We start from the raw sequence: 26,232 nt of genomic DNA, 5'->3' as shown, positions 1-26,232 counted from the left end.
GGAATTTTTGTGAGTAATGTAAGATAATGGTCCAATTTCATTATTCTGAATGTGAATATCCAGTTTTCCCAACACCATTTATTGAACAGACTATAATTTCCCCATTGTGTGTTCTTGGAGCCCTTGTCAAATGTTAGTACAATGTGGAATACAAGACGTGAGAGTGAACATCCTTGTTTTGGGAGAGAAAGCATTCAATTTTCTCCCATTAAGTATGTTATTACCTTTCAGTTATAAAAGAGGTTTTTAATAAAAAACTAATAATTCTCAAAAATGTAACACTCATGAACTTTCTGCCCAATTAAGCAGTAAACCTCTAAAAATACAAAGAAACCTGGTAATCTTAAATTATTGTGGGAGCTGTTAATGCACATCTTTCAAAACAAAAAATAAAGGTAAACAATAAATAGGGATGAAAAAAATGGTATGAATCATATAACTGACAAGCCTCACTGAATAAAAGAACTGTGTCTGTGCATTTACAAACTACAATTAGTTCCAGAGCAAGAAAGAGTTTGCAATGGGAGAGAATGAGCACACTGAGGGGGAATCTGGGGGGAGTTGTACTGAAGAATTCAAAATGTCAGCCAAACTTACAGACCCTCAGCTGTCTGGCTGAGATTCAAGGGCAATATTCTGGGTCTTAGAAGGTGAGTCTGACTTGAGAAGGTCACAGTTCTTGACAGGTTCCTGACAACAAGGACTGAGAAACAGGGACCAAGGGAGAAGACGTGAATTGGGGTGAACAAAAAAGTTTCTAAAGAATCAGAAGATCAGTTGTCTGAATTGAGACAAGGTCAGAAAGAGACTAGCTACAAATGCAACCTAACGCTGAAGTGTAATATGTGGAATTAGAGCTAATTAAATCCATTCATTCTTTATTCATTGATTCATTCTTTCATTCAAGCAAATACTGAGTTCCTATTATTAGTCAAGCACTGTGCTGGATGCAGAGGTATAAAGGTGCACCAAACAGACACCCACTGTTTCTACCCTGTGTAATTTGTTTCTGACTCTAACCCAACAGTTCTCCACTCTAGATCCACATTAGCATCACCAGAGAAGTTTTCATAGTAACGGAAATGCCTGGGCTCCAACTGCAAAGATTTTGAGTTAATTAATCTAAGATGGGCTCAGGCACCTATATTTTTTAAAAGTTGCTCAGGTAATTCATATGTGGCTAGGATTGAGAAACACTGCTCTAAATGAAATTGGACCTGGTAACCAGAGCTAACGTTGGGCTGTAAGTGAGTGTAAATAACTCCTGGACTAGGTAACAGAACTACTGTGGCTAGAGAATTGGGCAAGCTTTGTCGAGCTTCATCATTCAAGAAACACTGAGTTTGAAGTTTTCAATTATCCTCTTCCCACCTCCGTCTGTAGGTTCCTAGAATACTCTCCCACTTTCTTTTAGCACCTGGCTCAAATTTTCTCTCTCTAATCCAACTTTTCAATGATCCTATATTACTTCCACAAGCATGTCGGTAACTCTTCCAGCAACCTGTCTTCATGCTTCCTCAGTCTCCACAACTCCAAAAACATTCATTTTCAGTCCTTTGTTATTAATGACTAGCTTGGGCAAACCTTGTAACCAATCATTTATAAAAACTGCTCAAAACTCCTGTGGGAGCTTAAAGCTAAGTGAATCCTTCTTTTTTTTTTTTTTTTTTTTTAACTTAAATAAAATGGTGGAATGGGAAATTGATTCTGGATATCCCAACCTGAAATTCTGAATAAATGTTTCACTGAAACTGTTAAGTAATCTCAAGTACATTAAGTAATCTCAAAACACGTTTGGCGAAATGGCCTTGAAATCTAATTTTTCTATTATGCTATTTCTATAGTAAAATACATGTTACATTTTTTAAAAGCCAACCTACAAATGAACTTTTAATAAACAACCTATTCATCTCTTTGAGAACGTTCTGTATACCATATTCTGGGCAGTGTTTGATGTGACAATATCACTTTTATGAATATGAATTATGAGCAAAGGTCAGAGCCAGGGGATCCACACAATAAGTTTTAGTCTACATATACGTACGTTAAGTCTCCAACTAGAAGCATAGATCATGAACACGTTTATTTAATCAACAACGGCTTCTAGCCTCTGAAGATTACACTACCGTCACTAGTCATTTCTTCTCCTTTGCAGGGAAGGAGCCAACCCATCCTTACTTTTAACTAAACAACATTTTGGCTTTCAGTCTTAATATTCAGTGAAATTATTATGGGACAACCTACCCAGCACTGATGTGTACCCACTGACTATTAGCTCGAGTTGATCTGGTTCCTTTGTTTCCAATTGGTTCTTCCTTCTCGTTTAATGTTTCCACACATCTTTCACTGGTGAGTTCCTCTCCTCCCTCCTCTAACATTGTGTGCAGGTCAACATGGTCCTATCATTGTATAAACACTTGTGGGAAAATCATGTTCCCTATCCTTTTCATAATGTACTCCAGTGTTTCATGAAAGTAAACAAGGAATAACTGGAACACACTGAAAGTGTGTAGATACGTAAACACCTTTCTACAAAAATCTCTATTCTTTGTCCAGAGGCAGAGATGGACGGGGATATATACGCGTAAAACATTGAGGGGCATAGCAGATGAGAAGAAAAAGAAGGGGCAAGGACACGGAGATGAAAGAAACCTGGTTGTTGACTGAACTGTCCACATGGTCACTGAAATCACCCGTGAGGATGGCAAGAAGTAGAGTGGAAGACTAAACTCCTCGATAATTGAAGGGCATTACCAGGAAGCTGATAGATCACAGCCATGATGAAAGGCATTAAGTGTTTGAACAAGATGGCAAACCTCAAAAGAGGAGTTCTTACATGAGAAAGGAAAACAGGCTCTGAAAGAAGTATGAAGAGCTACTTCTGACACTGCCTCTAGGTGTCGGGAAAAATTTCAGTTACAGGATGGACCTTGGTAATGAGATACATCTCCAAGCAAGGAAATGAAGGAAATATTTTGTGAAGAGATTTAAGGCTAAAAAAGAATGTATTTACAATGTAATGAGAGCTCTAAGGAACACAGCAAAAATGGCTGCAAGGCTAGTGAGAAAATCATGAATAACACACTACACAGGAATACAGGGGTAAGAGGAGGGCACCATAGATAGGATGGTTAAGTACAGTTAGAGGGTGGGATTTCTGCAAAGCACATTTTGCTGGAGACTCAACATAATACCTATCAATTTTCCCATAACAAGAAAAGCATTCAAGAATACATGACCTCGGATGGGTCATTAACATCACTGTTTACTAGGAGGTAGAAATCAACCCTTAAGAGCACATGAATTAGTGCCCAAGGTAGAAGAATCGAGGCTGTATGATGGGTACCAGTGCTCTCTTATTTTTTGCTCACAATATTCAAACAAAAAAGCTTTTCTTTTCTTTTATAAAATTACCTGTAAAAAAGCTTGCTCAATTCAGAATTATAAATGTGGATTTAGATCAATTAATGATTAATTTCCCAAAATTAATCTTATTTCAAAAGTCATTTTGTGATAACACTGAAACATGGGGCCATCTCATAACATGGTGCAATCTGGGCAGTACAAAGACAACAACAAAAACAAAAAATCCTGGTGGAAGAGACAAGAGGGAGCTCAACTCCTCATCCTCACCTCACTCCCAGGCCTGTGTATTTACCTTGACCCAGAGAAGTCATTCAGCTGTGAGGGGTGGGGAGGTTGCTGTTCTAATATACTGGCCCAAGGACAGAGCCATTTTCTAATGGACAAAAAAGCATAGTATTAAATAGCAGAGAACCTTCCTAAAACTACAAAGAATCTAGGGGAATGTATTGCCAAAGTTAAAAAAAAAAATTTAAACAATAACTTGTTAAATATGTGAACTAATGTTTTCTGAATATTTTTGACAGAGTGAATGCAAAGAAATAACAACAAAAAATCACATTATCAGCCTACTTCCTTAGTTTGAGTCACTAAAATTAATGATTCCATTTTCAACTCAGTCACATTAGAAAATACTTCCATATTTTTATAATATTGGGAGTGAAGAACAATTTTCTTAACATAATACCAAAGTAAATATTATAAAAGACAGATACTAACAAAATTTTTAAAATTTCGATAAGAAAAAAACATTTTTGTAGCTAGACATCAAACAAACAATTGGAAAATATTTAACTCATTATTTTTTATCAGCAGCATCATTAATATATACCACTTTACTAAGTGCTTTAACTATATAATTTTATTTCGTCCTCACAGCATTGAGGTAGGTATTATAAGTATTCCTGTTTTACAAATGAAGAAACTAGGTTCAAAGAGATTATATTACTTGCCCGAAAATACACAGTACTTAAATAACAGGGCCAGGATCCAATGACAGTCTGTCTGACTCAAGCCCTGCTCTTACTCCTAGCCTCGCCAACAAACAAACAAAAAAGTTAATAAGCAATTCACAAAAGAATTATAACTAATCAATACTACGTAGGAAGAAACTGTTAAATCTCTCTAGTCATTAAAAATGCAAATTAAAACAATGAGAGTCTACTTTTCACCTATCAGATTGGTAAAGAAAATAAGAGACTAGAAATACTCAGAGTTGGTTAGTGTGTCCAGAAAAAAACACAACAACTATATACAGCTGGTGAGCAGGCACAATTTTTCTAGAAGGCTACTTCACAGTAAAACTCAAAAGTCTCAAAAATGTGCAAGCTCTTTACTTTTATTTTTATTTATTCATGTTGCCAAATTTCCTTTCCCCCTTATTTCCCTTTGTTCATAGCCCTGTTTTCTCAAATGATATTCTTTGTTGTGTCAAACTAACTCCCTGAATGCTTTTAAAGTAAGACACTGATGTTGTACTATAATGCTGTCATCCATTAGCTCTACAATAGCCTTACATAAATAAAACCATAAGTTGAAATAACGAGATAAGGTTGAGGAATATCAGAAAATATAGTCTATATTAAAGGTATATGTAGCTGCATAACAGATAATTCTATTCCTTCCCTTATAACAAAACTGACATGAAAGGTCTTTGCCACATTAATCTTTGTGAACTAGAAAAACAAAGTGAAGTTCCCCTCATCCCTTGAATTACTCTAACGTGTTGTTAATTTAGCTGATGATCCAAAAAATGGATAATGCCATTTAAAAAGGGGTGCAACTTATACTCTGATTTGGTCAAAGATAATAATAATATATCTTTCAATTTCACTTTTCATGTGTTTAATTTAAAAATACTATTAAAGCAAAACTCAAGAATTACAAAGGCCAAATTTAAGCTATAACATGAAAAATGCATATTTTAATACATTTAACGAAGTGGTGTATTTATTATGCTCCTTCTCAATACTAGATATTTTTTGCATAGAAAGGATGCTTATTAAGTATTTTTAAGTGTGTAGTTTTAACTGTATGATAACTAACAAATTCCATTTTTTCCTCCAAGAGAAAATTCTTAGCATATGAGTTATAAACTAAATTCAAATCATACTTGAAAAAAGTTTAGCATTTAAAATAAAAATTAAAAGTCCACCGTTAATAGAAACGCACACAAAGATCTCAGAACTATGTTCTCTTCACTGATTTTCACACTTGAAGAATAAATGCACAATGGTGTCTTTCTGCCTTGAATCCTTTTTGATATCAAGAGAAGTGTGAATAAATAATCTACATATAAAGTAACTCAGAGTTTGCTATCTAGAACTATTTCTGAAAGAATATCTAAAGTACTACAACAAAATGAAAGACTAGCTCTAAAAAAGATCAGGACATAAGAAACAGTGATGAATAAATAGAGGTAAAACTAAATAAGGTCTAAATAGTAGTTAACTACGTGGCTCTAATGCTGAATCAAATTCTTAAGAAATGATTTTTAAGAAAGTAAAAGCATAATGAGAAGTATAAAAATTCCAGATTGGAGGCAGCTTAAGGGCATAGGGTCAGAGACAAATTAAAAGTACTAAAATTCTTATATTGGGAGAAGTGAAAGGAAGTTACAGATATTTAATTAATTCCCAACATTCACAGAAAAATATAAGGTTAAATATGTTTCTTAAAATTAAGTGGTAGACAGACAAGAAATAGTATGTTAACATAACTAGCCACTTTTAGAACAGGGTAAAAATTTAATCAATCCAACCAAAGGAAAAAAAGGAAAGAAAAAAACAAAAAGATCATAAAGAGAAAACAAAATGGCAGGGACAATACCAAGTATATGAGTTTTCATAATAAACATAAGTGAGCAAATATAAGCAATTAAAGATGAATTCATTTGGCATTAGCTTAGTAAACATTTATTCAGTCATCACTTGTGAGCTACTTGTACTTAGTACTGGGAATAAATATAATAGAGAAATTAAATAGGGCCTTTGTCCCCCAAAAGTTCACAGTACAGAAAGTTAAATAAAGTTATTTTATTCCATTTTGTGGGGTTTCAAAATTAGAAATAATTAAAATAAGGTAACATATTCCTTTTCCTATATGGAATTATATATTCACATACATGGTTTTCTAGAGTATTGTGCTATAAAATATCTGATTAAAGATCCGCTTCAAATTTGTATCAGAAATCAATGTAAGTTTTCGTAAAGTATGCCAGTGGTGATGGAAGTTAAGCAGCACGGAAACAGTGGGGAGGGGGGCTTCCCTGAAGTAGACACAATCAGAAAATTTTATCCAATTTCTAAAGGGGTTTCATACCAGTTCTTGTAATTTGCAACATATATTTGCTTTGGTCTTATCCATCCTCCTCCTCTCCCACCAAACAAAACTCCTATCATTATGCTTTCAAAGACAGACTGATGTGTTTGTTTAAGATGAATGGTATCTTTAGACAAAACAGACTTTCTTCCACTTGCCATTTTATGTAGTATTTACACATAACCTCAGTAAAGGAGAAAAATGAGGGATTAAAAAGACTTCCTCTAGGTAAATATGACAGAGACTGAATACACATCATTATCTCTGGATAAAAAAGGCAGAACGACTAGAATCAATGGGCAGAAGTCCAACATTAATAGTCATACTTGCCACCTACTTATACACACGTTTCCTATACATTTACCGTTGAACTTTCTAAAATGGCCTTGTTCCAAATGATGAAGAGCTGGCTGGTTGTAAGGATAAATGTAAAAATTACATACTGACTGAAGTGCTACTCTGCCTAATTGAAAACAATAGTCTTAAATAGTCTTAGCTCTTCTATGCTGAACCTAATAAATATTAGCACTTTAATGAATGTATTTACCGTGTTTCCCCGAAAATAAGATCAGGTCTTATATTAACTTGTGCTCCAAAAGACGCATTAGGGCTTATGTTCAGGGGATGTTATCCTGAAAAATCATGCTAGGGCTTATTTTCCGGTTAGGTCTTATTTTTGGGGAAACATGGTAAGAACAGAACAAAAGCTATGTTTTAGTTAAAATTTATTTTTAATTTATGCTGTTTGGGCTAAAATCAGGCACAATTTCATAAGGTAAAACACAATTTCAAGTAGATTATGAATGATATGTTTTTCCTGTAATGTTTTACTAGTTATAAATTTTAGAGTAGAAACTTAAGATAGTGGTCATTAAAAACAGAATCTGAAAATATTTTAATCTTCTTCAGTCATTAATCATGTCACTTTTACCAGATTGCCCTGCTAAATTATTTGAAACAGATTAAAACATTTCTAAACCATAGCTTTCCTGTTTCTGATAATCCTATATAAAACCATCCTATTGACTCTTTAGTAAGAAATGCCGATAACAGATAAAATACAGAAGCTTTCATCTCTTTGTTACATAGCCCCATGACTTGTGTGGTAACATCATATATATCAAGATTCATATGAAATGGAAAAATATTTTTGAAAAATTATGCCAAAAGAGAAAGATTATTAAATCTAGCAGTAAGAAGAATAAAGTAGAAAAGTTCCTACCACCAATCATTTCATAAAAGTAAGACACAGTGTCTTGTAGATTTCTAATGGACAAATTTGAAGTATTTTGAGAGAATATAAAAGATTACTTTCTTACAAACTGGTTACGAGAGAGATGAGAAATAATCTAATTACTTTTCAAATTAAGGAATTTCTAAAAGGCAATTTTAAAAAATAGTTGCTAAGACATGATATGCTTTGGATTTCTACAAAACAAATTAAAGTATTTTGAAAAACCATAAAAGATTATTTTCTTAAAAAGTGGTTACAAAATAGAGATTAGAATTAACCACATGTAAAAATATAGTTAAGCTGTCTTTAAATATTTCCCCCAAATCTATACTTAATAAAGTTGGTTATTGTTGCGCTGTATATCTTTAAATTTAAAATAACCCTATTAATGATGCATCTTTGTTCATTTATATAATTTCCTACTTTAGGAAAAAATATTATTACTTTATTGTTGTACACGCCACCAAGACTTTTACAAATACTAAAATATTGTGAACAGTAACTAGCTGTTGAATCAACAGTTAAATCAACAGTTAATTAAACTGACACTGGGATCTGTGATTATTTTTAACTTAGGTATGTGTAGGCACACAAACACAAGATAATCAAAAGCCTCCCTGGCATTGCTAAATACAAAATAAACAGATAGGCAGCAGAGAGAAGCGACTGTCTTTCATGCTTATCACAATTATGTAAGAATACCCTAACAGTAATATATTTTATGCAGAGAGTTATTTTTGTTAGATACTAAATTATTCTAAAATAATTTTCAAATAGCTTATTCAATGCAATGTGCAAAACTTAACCTGATTGTGTAATCAACAAACATTTGTGGAACTGAACATGGTTACACTTAACTTCCCAATTGATGAAATGGTATTCATTTTGACATGAAATTTCCCTTTTAGTAATTCATGCATTTATAAAAATTTATATTATTTTAATCAAACATCATAATGTGTAGTTCTTTCCATAGCTGACATGACTATATTAGCCAGTTTATAAAATTCTTAGGTTACACAAAATGCATACTAGCGCTACACAGGACACTTTTAGGACAAAAAAATTGTATTTCATCATAAATGAATTTAACATGTTTTTAAAATTGGATTTGGGGGGAAAACTTTTTATTATTTTATGTATATACTAAAAACTATTGGCAATTTTAAGTTCTAGATATGCAGTATTTTCCTGCAATCATGAAAAAATTATAAAAACATATAGCTAGAAAAATAAATATATTAGTACATTGCTTAGAATTTAAAAAACCAACAAATTTCCCAATAAATAAATCAGCAAAAGGCACATATCTAGAGAATATTTTTTAAACTATTGCTAACTAAAAAACAGATCATGATAAAAAAATAAATTTCCATATAGTATAATTTAAAAGGCAATTATGTATATCAAAATTAACATAAAGCCAGGCACAAAATACAATAAATTTGAATAAATTCCTACAAAGAAAACTCTAATGTACTACATTTTAATGAGTTTCAATGCCACTTTCATTTGTACAATAAAAGCATATTTTACTGATGAAGAACATAACACAGAGAAAAAGGTGAATTAATTTTAATAGAGTATTACAGCATAGAAACAAATTTAAATCTAAAATATTAGAATTATACCCAAGACAATTCTATTTTTGATGGGCTGGGAAGCCTGAAGCTTATTATTTTCGGTAGAAAAACTTCTGTTAGGCTATAAATCTTGAACTTTTGCATTATTGTTTTGTGTTCCTAAAAATATTTTCATTATTACTGAATTTTCTTTACTTTACATCTCTCATCTTCTACATAATGGCCTTCTATCCCTAATGTAAATGATTTGGGTGAAAGGAAAGTTATAGAAACATAATTTGAAGACAAATATAATTTTTATAAGTTGAAATACCCCACATTATTTTGGAAATCACAAAATACATTTTGCAAAACTCATCATTTCACTTATCATTCACTCACTCATCACTTACTCAACAAACATTACCGCATGCTATTGTTTGAAAATATAATGTTGATTAAATTATATATGTCATATATATGACATATTTTATGTCATATTTTATGTCAATTAAACATATCTTTAATTTAAACAGAAACCAAAAAAGGTACAACTAGAAAATTACTAATTTGCAACATATGAATACTGTATAGGCCATCTAGCCACTTAAGTTCTTAATTAAGGAACAGTATTTGAATCTCCAAAACATATATATAGAGAAAGTTCACTAAAAGACTAATTAATGGTCATCAAGCAAATATTTACTTTAAATTTGATTTCCATCCAGGGAAATTCATGAAAAATCAGAAGAACCTCTTGTAAAATGTTATTTCCTATAGCATAGTTCTATAATACAAAAGACAGGACCAAAAAATTATTGAGTCATAAAAAGAACTAAAAAGTCATTGTCATTTTAAACTATTTTTAATAGAATATTTCAATATAATGAGCAAATAATTGATAGCTTGCTTACTACATTTGTACTTGTTCCTTAAATAAAACATTTTCATACTGGAACAAAACACAAAAAAATCTTAAGCTTTCAACCAACTAACGTATTTATAGCAAAATTTTCTAAACTTTATAGTTGAATGTATCTTATTTCTGCCCAGGAATGAACAAGATATGTCAATTAACATGAATGGATAAATAATCCATGTACAGTCCCCAAAGAAGGTAATGATGATCACCAATTCATTCAACTTGATGAATACCTACCAATATAAGGTAAATACTTTCACTTGCTATCAAAAGTACAGTGAGCTGTATTAATTGAATTATATTAATTTTGAACTATATTAAAAATAAGGCATTGTTTCAAACCAAAACAATTATCTATTCTCTGTAGCCAATTAATTCTCTATCATTTCTTTACAACAAATCCCACGTGTTTTCTTTACAACAAATCACCTTTTTCAACCAGGTGATTTAATGCTGGTGGAGATAATCTGCATTGAGGAATTAAAATACTACATCACTTGCAAGATCCATTTCTCAACAGACTATTGCATCTACTTTCTGGGAGAGATAATTTCTACAACCTTGTGTGGCTGTGTAGACAAGTATGTCACATGTGTGCATAAAAATTGTCATGTATAAGGGCATGTGAGTAAAAATTCATAAATATTTATTTCGTCACATCAACTCATATTTTAGGGTTTAGGTGTTTTTTGCTTTTCATTTTTTTTAATTGCATAATGGTTAAGACTATGGGCTCTGGAATCAGGCTACTTAGGATCAAATCCCAGTTCTGTCACTTACTAGCTATATGACTTTGGGCAAAACATCCAACCTTTCTGTGCCTTAGAATACTCTTTTATAAAGTGAGATTAATAATGTATGATTTGTACAGATTAAATGAGTTAGTAAATATAAAGCATTTTATACAGTGCCTGTCACATAGTAAGCATAAAATCAATGTTAGCAATTGTTACTACTATTATTATTATCTACAGAGTCAGCTCCAAATTCTTTAACCTGTGGTCTCCAAAAGACTTTCAATTGTACCATTACTCCCCAACAAAAATCCTCCAGTTCTAGCAAGTTGGTTTACTTACTGTCCTCAAATATATTTTGCAACTTTGCCTCTGTGCCTGACTTTAAGTGGCTTTCTATTTTAAATGATCTCCCTCTATATTTATCCAAATTCTACCCTTGAGGATCCAAATTCTACCTTCAACAAGGAACCTTCCTAATCAATCACCATAGGCTAAACTAATTTCTCTTCTTCTAAGTTTTAGTAGGATTCCATTACTGGAACCACTCACCGTGTCCTGCACTTACAGATATCTTCGTGTGTGTGTGTGTGGTGTGTGTGTGTGTGTGTGTGTGTGTGTGTGTGTGTGTGTGTGTGTGTGTGTGTTGTCTCTCCAATTAGATTACAGTATAAGCTCCATGAGGGCAGGAACTGTGTCATACTCATATACCCTCTACCACATCTTAGATAGAGTAAGTGCTCTACATACACATTCATCTTGACTGACTGAGATCATGCAGAGTCAAAATAAAAACGTCTACAAACTGGCTTTATGCGTTAGCAACAGTATTCTGGGCTGTTAGGATGTTAGAAACAGACTGCTCAGTAACCACAACTGCATGAATGGTAGCCAGATTTGAACCAAAATATGTATCCCAACTTACATTATTAATACTCAGTTATAACTCCTGGTACTTACTGATAACATGAATAAATCTCAAAAACATTATACAGAGCAAAACATACCACACACAAAAGAGTACATTCTGGATGATTCTATTTATATGAAGTTCAAGAATGGACTAATCTAATCAATGATGATTTAAGTCAGAACAGCAGTTGCCTCTGGGGAGGGGGACAGATTGAAGAAAAAGATGAAGGAACCTGGTAGGATATGGAAGTGTTCTATATCTTGATCTATATATTGAACTTGTTCTGTATTTTAATTTTAGCATGTTGAAGTGGTATGTTAAACCATTAAAATTATAACATGTGCTTCAATAGCTAAGAAACAGTTAAATTTTAACTTTTAAGTTCTGAAGTTACTACACATGGAATCCTGCTCCAAGAACTTGGAAACAAAAGTCTTAGAGATTGAACCTGTAATTTGTTTACCAGGCCCAATGCCAAAGCTGTCTTTTACATGCATGGATGAGTGGATGGATGAATGAAGTTGAAGCCGGTGAATATTAAGTTACGGAACATCTCACTAGCCAGGACCATCCCTACTTTGAGATAGATAACTCATGTTAACTTAACCTGATGAAGCTAAATAGTATCAATTTGTCGGTTTCCCTTTGTTCTTATTCAGTGTTCAACAGAGCAACTTTCTGGTTATGATCTGCCTCCCCATGTAGGTTTGCCTTTAGGGTGATAATATACTATAATAGGGAAATTTCGGCCCCAACCTGAATGATTTATTTTGGCAAATTGATAAAGTGAGTCCTTATTGTGATTTTGTGAGTAATGTGGCTTGACTACGTATAGAGAAAAAAAAATACTGACCACGCAGGTATACGTATTCCAAGCCATTGAAAATTCTATTTCTCATCATAAGCAAATACATAGGCATTCTAGCTTCATCCATCTCAGTCTTCTAGGTTTGTCAATACAGGTCCATCCCTCAGAGATTCTGAGTTATCTAGGTTTCTGAGCCTAAAAGTTTAAGATCAGATAGTAGAACACAGAAATTCACCACAGCAATTAATGCTATCTTTTGAGGCCTCTTGGGAAACTGCCAGAAACCTTTTCAATGGCCTATTAATGGCCAGTCGTATATAAATCTGTATTACATTTAGTAATTTCAAGGAGTATTTATAATCACATTATCATATTAAGTTTGAGGAAAAATTTTCATAATTTATAGTATATAATAGTTTAATAAATATAGTAATTATAAAAATTAAAAGCTAATAATAGAAAAATAAAAACAAAAGTTGCTTATTAAAATAACTATCTCATGATCTAATAAAAGGACACGATGTTTGCAACTTGGAGATCTGAAGTCCAATCCCAGATTGGCCATTTACTAGCTATGTGGCCTTAAGCAAGTCTCTTAGGCTTTCGGCATCTTAATTCCTTCACTAGTGAAAATATCCTTGTGTATCTTATTAAGATTTTTGTCAGTCTTTAACTTGGTAAGATTTACTAAAGCACTTTTTAAATGGTAAAGCATTATACAACTATTCTCATCACTATACATCCATTAATATCACCTCTGAGGTTAGGCACCAAATAATGCAATTATGAAGAAACTGGAACCACCTTAAAAATATAATCATTCTAACTCTACAAATATTTTTACTAAATAACTGATCTAAGTACATGATGTTCTAGTGGTAGATTCAATTACTGGCTCCCATTCTTCTCCCCTTCCTATCTCTACATCCTTTACTATGTCACTCGGCAGCTCTTCCCACTAGAGGGAAGAGAGAATACTTAACATCTGCATGGTGTTGGGAAAGATAAAGTTCTTTCCCACTCCCTTACTTTGAACTTGGCCATGTGACTAAGTAGGTCTACTTGCTAGGAAACCTGATGCAAACAGAGGCTTGAAATGTGCTTGTGTAGTTGCACTTGCCCTCTTCTCTTTCATCATCAATGACAAGACGCATGGAGTAGACGTGGACCCAACCTGTGACTAGCCTATGTCAGCCAACTCCCAGTCAACCCACACACATGTGAGCATGAATAAATTATTGCTGTTTTAAGTCACTGGTTTTTTAAGGTGTCCTGTTATATTGAGTTATTTTGACAATTGCTGATAGGCTCGGTGATTATATAGAACTTAACATAGTATATTTGTATGATTCTTAGTTTAAAATATCACCTTCAGGCTACGTAACAAAATCCCTAGCCATTAATTTAATCATTTATCCAACAATAATCAATGAGTACTAACTATTTGTCAGGAAGTATTCTAGGCCCTGGGCTACTCACGATATGCAACACCAGCTGCCATAATAAACACTGGCAAAATCTCAGTGGCTTATTACAATAAAAGTTTATTTCCTTCTCCAAAAAACCCAGTGAAGATGTTCTTGGATGAAGGGCTGTCCTGAGTGGATCTCTTCCAAGTATGACTCAGAAGTACATGGTGAACATGTAACGTCAGAAGAGGAAGAGGGATGTGGGAAAGCACGGTGAATACTTAACCTCACTAGCCCAGAAATGACACAAACCCCACTAGGAGAATTAGTCATATGTCCCCTCACAGATGCAAAGAGGCTGGAAACTGTACTCTCTGGCCAACAACACTTCCCAACAACTCTACACTATGAAAAGGGAGAATAAATCTATCATCATTAGTTAAGCATTTCTATCACAATTAGGGGACAGAACAGAACAAAACTGCCACCCTCATAGAATTTTTGTTTATTCACTAATTATTCTGAATCAGATAAAAGATTAATAAGATGTGGTTCTTGCCTTCAAGAAACTCACAAACTTGGAGAGAAAAAAGAGATCCACACAAGTAATTATAGCTGATAATAAATGCCATAATAAACATAAGTACAAGATGCAATGTTTGTACAGAGAAAGGGATGACTAACTGATGGAAGGTATTAAAGAAAAACATATTTATTTGAAGTCACAATGATTGAGCTGAGCCTTAAAAGATAAAAAGAATCTTGCCAGACAGATGGAGTTGGAGTAGGGGAAGATGCTAAGTGGAGAAAACAAAGGTTTGCATCACATACTGGCTCAGAACCTCTTTTCTTCATAAAGCTATGGAGTAGTGTTGAGGGCAACAGGGAAGGGGGAAGCACTGGTATTTGCAGGTGGTAACACAACCTCTTGCTTCACATATGAATTTGGAATAATTTAAGTTACCTATTGGAGCGGCCTTCATGACCATGATCACGGCTTTGGTGGCCCAAGCCAGAAGCTAGCGCCAGAAGACAGAAAACATGTGGAGCTGACAACACAGAGATGACAATATCTACAGAGGTAGAATTCATGTAAAAAACATCGAATGACAGACTATCTCTCCTCCTACAGTTCTCACCAGATAAAAAAGAAAACCAATAAATAATTATATAAATCATGAATCAGGTGGATCTAATAAATGTGCATTAAACATTTTAGATTGCAGAGAATACAGTTTTCAGATCACTCACAGAAGAGTTACAAAAACTAAATACATAGTAGGTCAAAAAAAAAAACTTTAATAAGTAGTGAATACTAGTCTTACTAGAATGCAGGAAGGCTACATTCTTGACCACCAAGCAATGAAACTGAAAATTACTAACAAAAGTAGAAAGTAGAAAAATCTGGAAATTTAAAAACACTTTCCTAAATTATCATTGTGTCCAAAAGAAAATCAAACACTGCAACTATTTAAAATATAATATAAAAAAGTCTCTGGGATTCAGCTAAAGCTTTAATGAAGGAAATTCATAGCTTTAAAAGCTCTAATTCTAAAACAGAAGGAAAGAAAATACAAAATTTAACTATGTGACATAATGGTATACATGAAATCCAAGAAAAGCAATGAAAAATTGTTAAACGTAAGGAGCAAGCTCTTTGAGATCTATCTGATCCCAAACCTCTGCACTTAACCACCATGCCTTGCTGCTTCCTGGTCTTTAAATTAGCTTATAAAAGGACATGAAGGGCTATGTCCCCTCTACGTGTTTCCACACAATCCAGTAAGATATTTAGAGAGAAGGTTGCCTGAACTTTCAGGCCAACCTTAAATAGGATCCAGTGACTGAATGAATGAATGAATGTGAAGAAGAGAACAGTACCCGCAAACATTTGCCATTCTTCTCTTCTCAGTTAAATTCTATGACAATCAAATGTGAAATGCCACTCCTTATTAAAAGGTATAGAAAAACCACACATTAACCATTAGCATTATTAGGACGTTCTCTTAAAAGTCAAAGTAGAAAACAAAAATGGTATGATTTGAATAAATTAAATACAGGTGAATTTGTGAAAATCTAAAATATATTAGCTTATAGTTAAATATCAAGAGTTAACTCACATCTGGATCTAAATTTAACCTTGTTAGCCCTTCTCAGCTAAACATGCTAAGAAATCCATGTGAATTTGTATAATGGACCAACTAGCTGTAAGATTCCAAGAGAGAAGGAATTGTATTATCTACCCTGTTCACAGCTCTAAGCTCCACATCTGACATATACTATTCCTTAATAAATACATGTTGAAGTAATGAATAGATGAATAGTCAATATATTTCTTATTTTTATTAAAGAATGATGCTCAAAGACAGATTTCAATATTCTTATAGTGATTTATATTTTATTTCCTTGTTCTTCACTGTTACGAGACCTTCACAATTAAGAAAATTTAAATGACAAAATTGATCTGGAGCAGTTAAAATGTACTGTCAACATATCCTCACATTTATAAGATTGGAAAATGGTTTCCTTATTAGTATTTCTTGAGAAAGACTTACTATGTTAGGCAGATTGTCTCATTTACTCACAAGTTTTCAAAACTCTAGTTCTACTGTATTCAAATTCCTCCTTTCGCTTCAACTTAGTGACCACCGTTACCAGCCTACTCTATTTTTCACTGCCCTTATGTTTTTTTGCCTCAAGCTTTAACTGGTTATATTCTTTGATTTCCTTACCCTGGTGTAGATTCCTTTTTAACTACAGATCTTAAAAGCGACACTAGCTGCTTTTTGTTCCTTGGAGGATTTTTCCCCCCTTCAGAATAATTATATTCTGTTGTGCCTTTTATTATCGTGTCTTTTAGGATCTTCTAACCTTGTACACTCTTGGGCTTTATTTAATAGTGAGCTCCCTCCTCCACTCTCCATACTAAGCCACGCTCATTAGCTTTCTTAATCCTCCATAATTTGCTTTCATGAAATCTTATACCTTTCAGTCGCTGTCTTCTATGAGCCCTTTTCCTTAGTATAGCTATTCCAAGCAGCCCAGAACAAGCACTAAACATAAGTTTATTCACTTTCTAGGGCAACCTTCTAGTCTTGTTGACTCGAGGGAAAAAAATAAAAATAAAAATCTTTGTTTTGAATGTTTATGGACCATGGAACTATACCATGTAACTTGGTATTTCATTTTCTCACCCAAACATTGCCTGAGAAGGTTAGGACCACAGAATCAGACGCCAAGCAGTCCTTAAAATATAGTTATAGGCTTCTGGTTTTTCTTGGTCAGAAAACTATTCTATTTTAATAGAATACAAGTAACAATATCCTGATGTTATGTAGTGACTAGTAAATTCCAGCTCTAACTTTGTGTCATACCCAGAATTCAGAAGAGAAAAACATCTTTTTTCAGTTATTCTGTAAGAGCCTTGCTTTTCTAAATGGGTTGTTTTCAAAAGACACGTGTATGTTCTTGAACTTCAACGACACAGCCACCTCTGGTCTTTTCAGCAGTTCATTCTCTGCTTTCTCTTCCATTCTACTCATCACTAGCACCTTTGCTGATGAGTGTGTACAGAAGGGCCAAGAGAACATATATTTTGTTTTTTTGTTTTTAACTTCCTAGGGACTTTGGTTAAATTAGAAAAACAAACAAACAAATAAAAAAACTTATTAGTGAATTGAAAGAGTTAATGAAGTTTCCAAAGGTGCCCAGCTTATTCAAGCAAAGTTTACACTTGAACCCTGCTCAAGTTAACTTGTGGTCCTCCCCATCCAGATGACAGAAAGCAAAGCCAGTAAGTTCTTTATTTAATTGGTTTGCATCCACACACTGACCTCCAGGGCTCTGTTTACATAGCCTATCATGCAATATGCTCCACAGTTCTCTGCCTCTTTCAAAAGCATGTTTCTCCTGAGATTTGATATATGGCTTTTATGTTTAATCACTACATTAAACTCAAAGCTCTGCTTCCTCCAGCATCAACTAACTTCCCTTCTTGGGAGGTGGGGAGAAGAGCACAGCTTCTTGCTACTCTGAACATAAAAGGAAGTCTGTTTTACTCTATTAGTAAAATCACCAACTAAACACAATCGTAGGCAAGCAACACCAATACATCAACGAGGAAACAGTATTAAAATGGAAACCTTAAAACTCCTTGAGAAAGGAGGGAGGCTGATTGTTCTCAATTAGCAAAGCCAAAAACTTCAGGTGATTGAATTATACTAAACCAACAGAAACGGAGTTTAATCAATATAACTCAGTACACAGAGGACACGCTTAAATGATAGCTAAAGTTTTCATCAAATTAATAGAGAACAGAACATGCTTTGGGTTCTCAGGTCAGAATTAATTCAGCACCTCTGTCTTCTGGTTGGAGGTTTTCTTAACCTTCACCACAAACAGAACTTTCAGCGTCTCTAACTGAATGTGGACATGGTAATGCCACAATCCTTTCCATAAGAATTTGTATGGGACCCAAATTTCTGAAATAGACGAAAACCTCAAAAAATGAATTCACCTCTTTCAATAAATCAAGATAATCTATAATTTTCAGGTTTAAAAAAATCACGAGATGTATGCATTTTACTTTAAAATATTTGAAGCAAAAAAAAGTGAAACAAATATGGAAAATAATTAACAATAGTAAAATCTAGATGATGGAAATATAGGTACTATACCCTCTACATTTATATATAGTTGAAAATTTTCATTACAAAAAAATTTTTGACACAAAAAAACACAAAGAAGTCTATGGATTTGCTTTTGAAGAAAAAAACTCATACAATTTTAATAAGAAAAAAATTAAATCACTTTCTAGGTTTTGGTATATATTCAACAAATGATATTTTTTACCATGTGCTGACAATGAAAATGTTCCTTCCTTCCTCCTAAATCTCATGCCACAGCCTGAAGCTCATGTACACAAACTGCAAATGTGTGGTAAGCTCTGCATAAGTTGGATTCTTTACTTGAAAAGAAAATTATACACATACACACACACACACACACACACACACACACACACGTTGTATTTTTTTTGTTTTTTGGGTTTTTTTACTTTGAAATACTTTCCCTTTTGGCTAGTCATTGACCACAGTATTTATTTCTTAAGGGTCTTTTTTTCCTTAGTAAGATTGGCATCTTCATTTAAAAATCTTAATTTGTCAGGAACACTGGTACAGCTGTATACAACATTAAACAGAGTTAGTTTACTTTCTGTATTTGATGAACAATAGAGAATCTGAACCTATTAAAATCATACATTTAATTGTTTCAATATGCTACCTTATTTCTAACCAAAATTTGCATGCTATATAGAATGCCAAAGAATACATTTCTAGCTATCTTTGTTATGATTTCCCCATTTGATAGTAAGCTAAGAATTTATAAGAAAAAAGTAACTATCTGTTTCTTGAAACCATCTAAATTCTTTCCACAACAATTTAAATTCAAAATGTAAAAAAATAAACTTTTAATCAGTAGTCACTATTTTTCACAGTACAGAACTTTATAGTTTTCAAAGACATGCAGATGTTCTCCATGATAGACATTAAAAAAGTAATAGGACTTGGAAAGAATAAGAATCATGAACAAAATCTTTGCTCACTAGAGTGAAAGATGTGTGTCTGTACAGATGTTTTAACTATTTTCATAATAAATACTAACCTTCACTACAGGAATTTAGCAGCACACTTTAATTTGGATTTGAAAATTTAACATAAATTTTCCAACTTTGACAATAGCTGCCCAATATTTCAGTTTTGTCCGCTATTTCCAGGTTTTACCTTGAAAATGAACCTCGTGGACATTTTCATTTTTAAAAGCTATATTCCAGATCCTGTAGCCCAAAACTAGTTTCTGACTTGATGTTTAGGAATTAAATCAGATTATAACAAAGTGGGTTCTTAATAAACATTTAGTGACTAACTGGCAATGAGAGAAAGACATGCAATTTTTATGTAAACATTCATTCTCCATCAATTTCATTCATTTATTTTTATTACACTTAAAGATTTTAACTATTAAAAATGACAAGGATCTTCCACCCTATTTTGAGTCACCTTGTGTGAATTAATAAAACATCAAATAGCTGATACAATGCCACCACGCCTTTAGGCTCCATATAGTCAATCTTGTAAACTAGGAAGGTTTATCTTACACTGTCACTGTCACATGTGATTTAGAAGTCCAAGAATACACAGAATGGAAAGATTTCTGGAATCACAGTTCTCCAATTAGGTGAAACTGTTAACTCAAATGTAAAGACTTCAGATTTAAAGAATCTCATGAAACTGGAGCAATTCATACATCAATACAATAAAAGAAAGATGGGGCTTCTCAAGAAGGAGAGCATGTTAGTTTCCTAACACCATTATAGGTATAGTCTTGGTTTCTTTGTGAACACAAGAAACAAAACCATTTTTTTAAAGTTAAAACATAATGGAACTCAAACCCGAGTACACGTTACTTTTAAATTCAGTAAGTTACATATTTTCCTGTAAATCATTTTCTCCTGGAATTAAAACTTAATGTTTACTTATCTATTAAAAGTTCACTAAAGAGCGTAATTCCTATACATAAGGTAATTTTTGTGGTTTAATAGTAAACTCCATCAGAAACTCAGAACTCACAAATCTCAGCAAGTGACATACACAGTCAAACATAAGGATTATATGACAACATTCGTGCTTAAGAAGAAAACATCTACTGAGGTTGATATGCCAGTGTTTGTGAGAATGTAAATTTTGTCTTAATAGATATAAAATAATGGCTTAAGGTGACCTTAATTTTTCCAGTACCCCCCAACAAAACAAATAAAAAATAACTAATACGTCACAGACAGGTAACTATTTCTATTGGCCAAAACTCTCTATAGTATGCTGGATGAAATGTATCTATTACCCACATTTGATGACAAGTCACTTGCAGAGAATCTTCAAATTATTCACGATGGTTTATCCACTGAGAGAATAATATTCTGTTTTGAGCAATGATCATGTACACCCCCCACCTCTGCTTTTAAAATAAAACTGCAGACAGAGAGCATTTAATGCTTATTGCAGAAGTATCAAGAATCCCAGAGTGAACATCTCAAGTTATGATTCCAAGCAGCTAATAGCCCTGCTTTGAGGTGGGGTTCATGTTTTGAAAAGAGACTGCCTCGTCTGTTTAAAATCAAAATGGTTCTTGATCTGATGAATTACTCCTCAGAGAATAATGTAAATAAAATATACTCAGAATAACATTATTAATGTAAACATACCTGAACCAGAGTCAAATTTGGTTTCTGACCTGCAAAGGGAAAGACATTTTTTTACAATACAAAAATTGCTTGTTAAACAATAACTGTTATTTTATGGGAGGGGGGTGAAAGGGGTGAGAGGCAATAGTTATAGATTTCAGTGCATTGGTCACCATGTAAAATAGCTTTATGAAATGTAAATATATATTTATTTTAACCATTTTAAAAGCACGCATTACCCTAGGTCCCCTAAACATGCACATATCTATAGAGACAGCACAGTATGGAAAAGATATTAACTTTTTAGCTTGTTCTTGAAAGAGGGTAAATTGTGTAAAAAAAAAAAAAATGCACCCAATCTGTACAGATTAACTTGTTTCAGTAATATAATAAAGCAATCAAAAAACCTTAAATTTAAAACTATCCTTATTATTAAAGATTTTCAAGTCTTAAAGATATTCAACACCAAGTAATTTTTCACTAAGTTCTTCACAAAGTAAATGAACCTAGTAACCCCATACATTTAATACGTAGGAGGGAAAAAAAATCTGAGCCCTTGTGGGAACATTATGTTTCAGATATAGGTTAATACTGGTTGTAAATTCAGAAGCCTTTGAAGCTCTCAGTGCGGCTGTGGGAAAACTTGTGTTGGGTAATTACTCTCAAGATGCGGCTGAAGTGCTGTCAAGCAGAATTAACCCTGAGACGAGGCCTATCTACACAAGCTTCTCTGAGACAGCATTGTCTATTTCTAGCTCTCAAACCAATTAGTGAGCACGCTGCAGTCGGATTTATATCACACATTAACACTCAATGGTATATATGTCCACAGCTGCCACCCCAAGATACAAGAACCGACCAGCAGGAGTCCTGTTAAAGGATGTTACATTGACAGAGGAGACTTTTTTTTTTTCCTGGGGAAATGTAGTTAACTAAGTGGGAAAGGAGATTTCTTTGAAATTATGCCAGGGTACCAAAGCACTTTTGGAAGCCGTGGCTTTCTTTACCTAAATTAGCTTCGAGAGAAGTCATCAAGGGTGGGGGAGGGGAGGGGGAAGGGTGAGCAAGAAGCAGCTCCCTTTGTCAAAAAATTCATTTTCTCAGGGATTTACAAATGAAGTTTCACCTGAGGCTTAAACAAAGTCAATCAATTGTAAGAACAGAAAAATTATTATTATAAACAGGGTTATGAATAATCACTGCTGTAATTCAGGTCCACATTTTCCCAAATCCCGGGCCCACCACAGTCCTCATCTCAATGCTTCTCGTAGATGTCCATGAGGCCTATTGCAGGAGCAAACCCATTTTCACTTTTTGTCCTCTCTCCTGTTCTGGAAAGCCTTGCCTCACGCCTCTCCTTTGTTTCCAGCATCCCTGAGCATAACTCTAGATGACACTGACCACACGTCCTGCTGGTTTCCTTGCCTATCTCATCTTTCCCACTGGACTAGGCCTTATTCACCTCTGTCACCACAGAACCGACAGAGCGCCTGCTGCTTGTCTTTTGAGGGGAACTTCTGCCTCCACACACATCCTGATCTCCTTCTTACCTGTATGAGAGGTATTCTTCCTAAAATACATTCTCATTTCCCCTGAAACCAGGCTGTATGAACTACTCCTCTCTGCCGTACCTTCAGCATCTGGGTCTCCCCGGGTTTCTCCTGTCTTCTCCAGAATTAAATAAGAAGGCTTCTTCAAACCCGTGCCCTGCTCTTGTTATCCCTCTTTCTTCTTGGCTTTATAATCAAGTTTATTGAAAAGACAGACTACATCCTTTACTGTATGTCTTCCCTTCCTTATCTCCCAATATAGTCACTCTTTGAACCACTATGACCTGTCCTTGCTAAGGTTTCTCAGTGGCTTCCTGGTGTTAAATCCAAAAGCCGTGTTATAGTGCCTACTTTACTAAAACTCTCTCCACCTAACACATAATATTACCTGAATGTTACACCATGACCTAAAATGCCACAGGTCTCAAGCTGAACTTATTTTGTTTTCCCTCAAAACTTATTCTCCTGCTATATTCCCTATCATTTAAGTTGGAAATCATGACATTATTTTAGCTTTCTTCTGCACCTCCAATATCTGCACCAAGACCTACTGATTCTACGACCTTCCCCTCCTCTCTAGCCTCACTCCTACCGTCTTAAGGCCTATCTTTGACTCAATCATCTCATAACCGGTATCCCCCCCACCCCTTTCATTCTATCATTGAAACAGATAGGTGTTTCCAAAACACTAATCTGATCACATTACCACCACCCCAACCATTAGAGAAGAGTTTTCCAAACTTGGGTTACAAATTGACCCATTATTGGATTATAAAATCAATTTAATAGATCACAGCTAGTATTTTTTGAAAACTGAAATAGAACAGAAGACAGAATGAACTTCACATATTGAGAATATACACCTTTTTGTACAACTTTGAGGTAGGGGTGTGTGTGTGTGTGTGTGTGTGTGTGTGTGTGTGTGTGTTCACAAATGTGTGTACCGGCCAGTACTACACTTACAAGTGAGCAAAAAGCGTCTGTCTGGCCTTCCTCTGGCTGCACCCTCCTCTCCACCAGTCTTCTACCTGAGGCCCCAAGCACCCAGGTCTCCAGCATTCTGTCCCCTCACGGCCCTGAGCTGGCCTCCTCAGCCTATGTGGGCCCTTCTTTCAGTTCGGGTTGCGCTACTGCTATGTGTGTCCCTCCAGCCCAAGGTGTGGCCAAAGGCTGTAACTTGAAGGAAGGAGCTTGGACCTGAGGACAGAAGGGGGGACAAAGAGGGCAAGGCAATCTGCCTTCCCCCCTCTTCTGTGTGCTTGCTCAGAGAATGGTAGTTCAAACCCTCCTGTGAGAGTGGGGAGCTGAGAGCAGCTAGGCGCCAGACACGGCCCCTTGGACCGGACTCGTGGGGTCTAGATGGCCTTGAAATTCAGGTGCCTGGCTGGTGTGGATAGGGAAGGGGTGACAGGTAGAAGGACAGAGCCTCTGGCAAAAATGAAAGAGCCTCGCCCCCAATAAAGATAAGAAAGAAGATGTCTCTCTTACGGAGCCCATAACCCATTTGGCGTAGTTGTCTCTGCATTTCCCCAGGGTTAATAACAACATTTGGGTGGAGGTCAAAATTACATCTGATCTAGCATCTCCACTAGACTGTGGTGGAAGGCCAATCACTGGACGCAGCAAAGACTTAATGTACAATTGGAGGATGGTGACGGGGAGATTATAAATGTTAGGTTTGTATTACTCACCTTCCCTGGGCATTGTGCCTTCTAAAATTTAGTGACTAGAAATTCCATTCCATCACTAAATATACATCCAGTTCTCTTGAATTTTCAGTTCTCTCAAAATTAAATCCGCACTGTTCTCAGTTATCTGGCATCGATGAAGACACACAGTCTTCATTGTTTTTGCTATAAGGTATATATATATATATATCTGTCAAGGTAGATTGGTATATCCTTTTCTAACAGTTTATTGCCTTCACTGATAACTTTTAAAATAATTAGCTATATTGTATCCCCATTTGATCTCTTGCTCAGGCCCTGCAAAGGTGAGGGCCAGGCCTGGTAATAAGTCAGAACGTAAAAGGTGTGTTTTCCTATGGGCCATAGAAAATACTGACCCAGGGACATGCAATTGCACTGCTGTGCGTGGTGTGTGAGGGGCCCAGCATGATCCAGCCCTCCAGCTCCCCCTCTAACCCACACTGAGTCCTTCACTTTCACCAAAATGAGCTGCTGCTGTCTTATTTCACAGCCTGCATCCAGTATCCTCAGCTTCTGAATGCCCTTCCCACAGCGCATCACTGACAAACTTTTACTCAACTACCAAGACTCACTCACCTCAATCGACTCAGCGCCTGGCCTGCCCCTTGCCTCCCAGAGCTCCTTGCTCACCCCTCAGCTACTCTACGGTGTGAGGCGTGGCATGTCACGCCGACACCATGCTGCCCCGACACTATCCTCCCTCAGCGAGGTACACACTGGGTCACATCGGCCTTTATTCCCAACACTTAGCACAGCCCCTGGCATTTAAGAGTTATTAAAAATTTGTAATAGGAACTAACACATGAGCAAAGGGATCTATAAATTAACAGAAGGCCAAAAATAAGACATGGCGGCCCAAAACTCTGTAAAATGTCTCTTTGAAGATATGAAAAATCAGATCAGAAAATTTTTATTCCTCAGACCATCGTATCTTCTTTAAGGGGAGCTGATCAATGTGTAAATAAATACACACATGAAGTACAGAGAAAATATCTTCACAAACAAATTAATGACCATATGTATCAGCTTAAAAACAAGAATATTCAGAATTCTCACAGTCCTGAAGCTTCAAAAAATACAGCTACTCTATTAATAATGAAAACATAAACATAACAATCGAAGTTAATACTGTCAGTTTGAGAGGTAGCGAAAATTGGTCCTATGGTATAAATTAATTCAGGTTTCTATCAATCTACACACTTACATACACAGGGACACAAAGTACTCCTCTATCATATTATGGACTCATCTCTATACATAAATCCTCTTTAAGAGAGTAAGTAAAATATAGAGTGGGACAAACAAATGGCAAGTTTAAAAAAAAAAAAGAATTCAAACAATACAGATTATACAAAAAAAGCAAAGAGTTCATTCATTCCAAATACATTTCTCATGCGCTTTTCAGTAGTATACTAAGCTGGATGGTAGGGATATAAAAAAATGCATAAGGTAAGGTTCTATGGGGTA

The 26,232-nt window shown here is 34.8% G+C and overlaps 1 protein-coding gene across 4 annotated transcripts in view; it reads right to left on the bottom strand.

Annotated features, from left to right (window-relative positions):
- The window catches only part of MSRB3 (methionine sulfoxide reductase B3), a 149,815-nt gene that overhangs the window by 44,877 nt on the left and 78,706 nt on the right, over positions 1–26,232 (bottom strand). For all 4 annotated transcript variants that reach the window (XM_033117820.1, XM_033117818.1, XM_033117821.1 and 1 more), the window contains one exon: positions 21,528–21,556. In XM_033117820.1, coding sequence (XP_032973711.1) covers positions 21,528–21,556 — 29 coding nt within the window. The remainder of the gene's footprint in view (positions 1–21,527; positions 21,557–26,232) is intronic.

This window comes from Rhinolophus ferrumequinum, chromosome 10 (genome assembly GCF_004115265.2).
Source record: "Rhinolophus ferrumequinum isolate MPI-CBG mRhiFer1 chromosome 10, mRhiFer1_v1.p, whole genome shotgun sequence".
Classification (NCBI taxonomy): domain Eukaryota; kingdom Metazoa; phylum Chordata; class Mammalia; order Chiroptera; family Rhinolophidae; genus Rhinolophus; species Rhinolophus ferrumequinum.
Note: the sequence above shows the minus strand (reverse complement) of the source record. Positions and strands in the feature narration are given on the sequence as shown.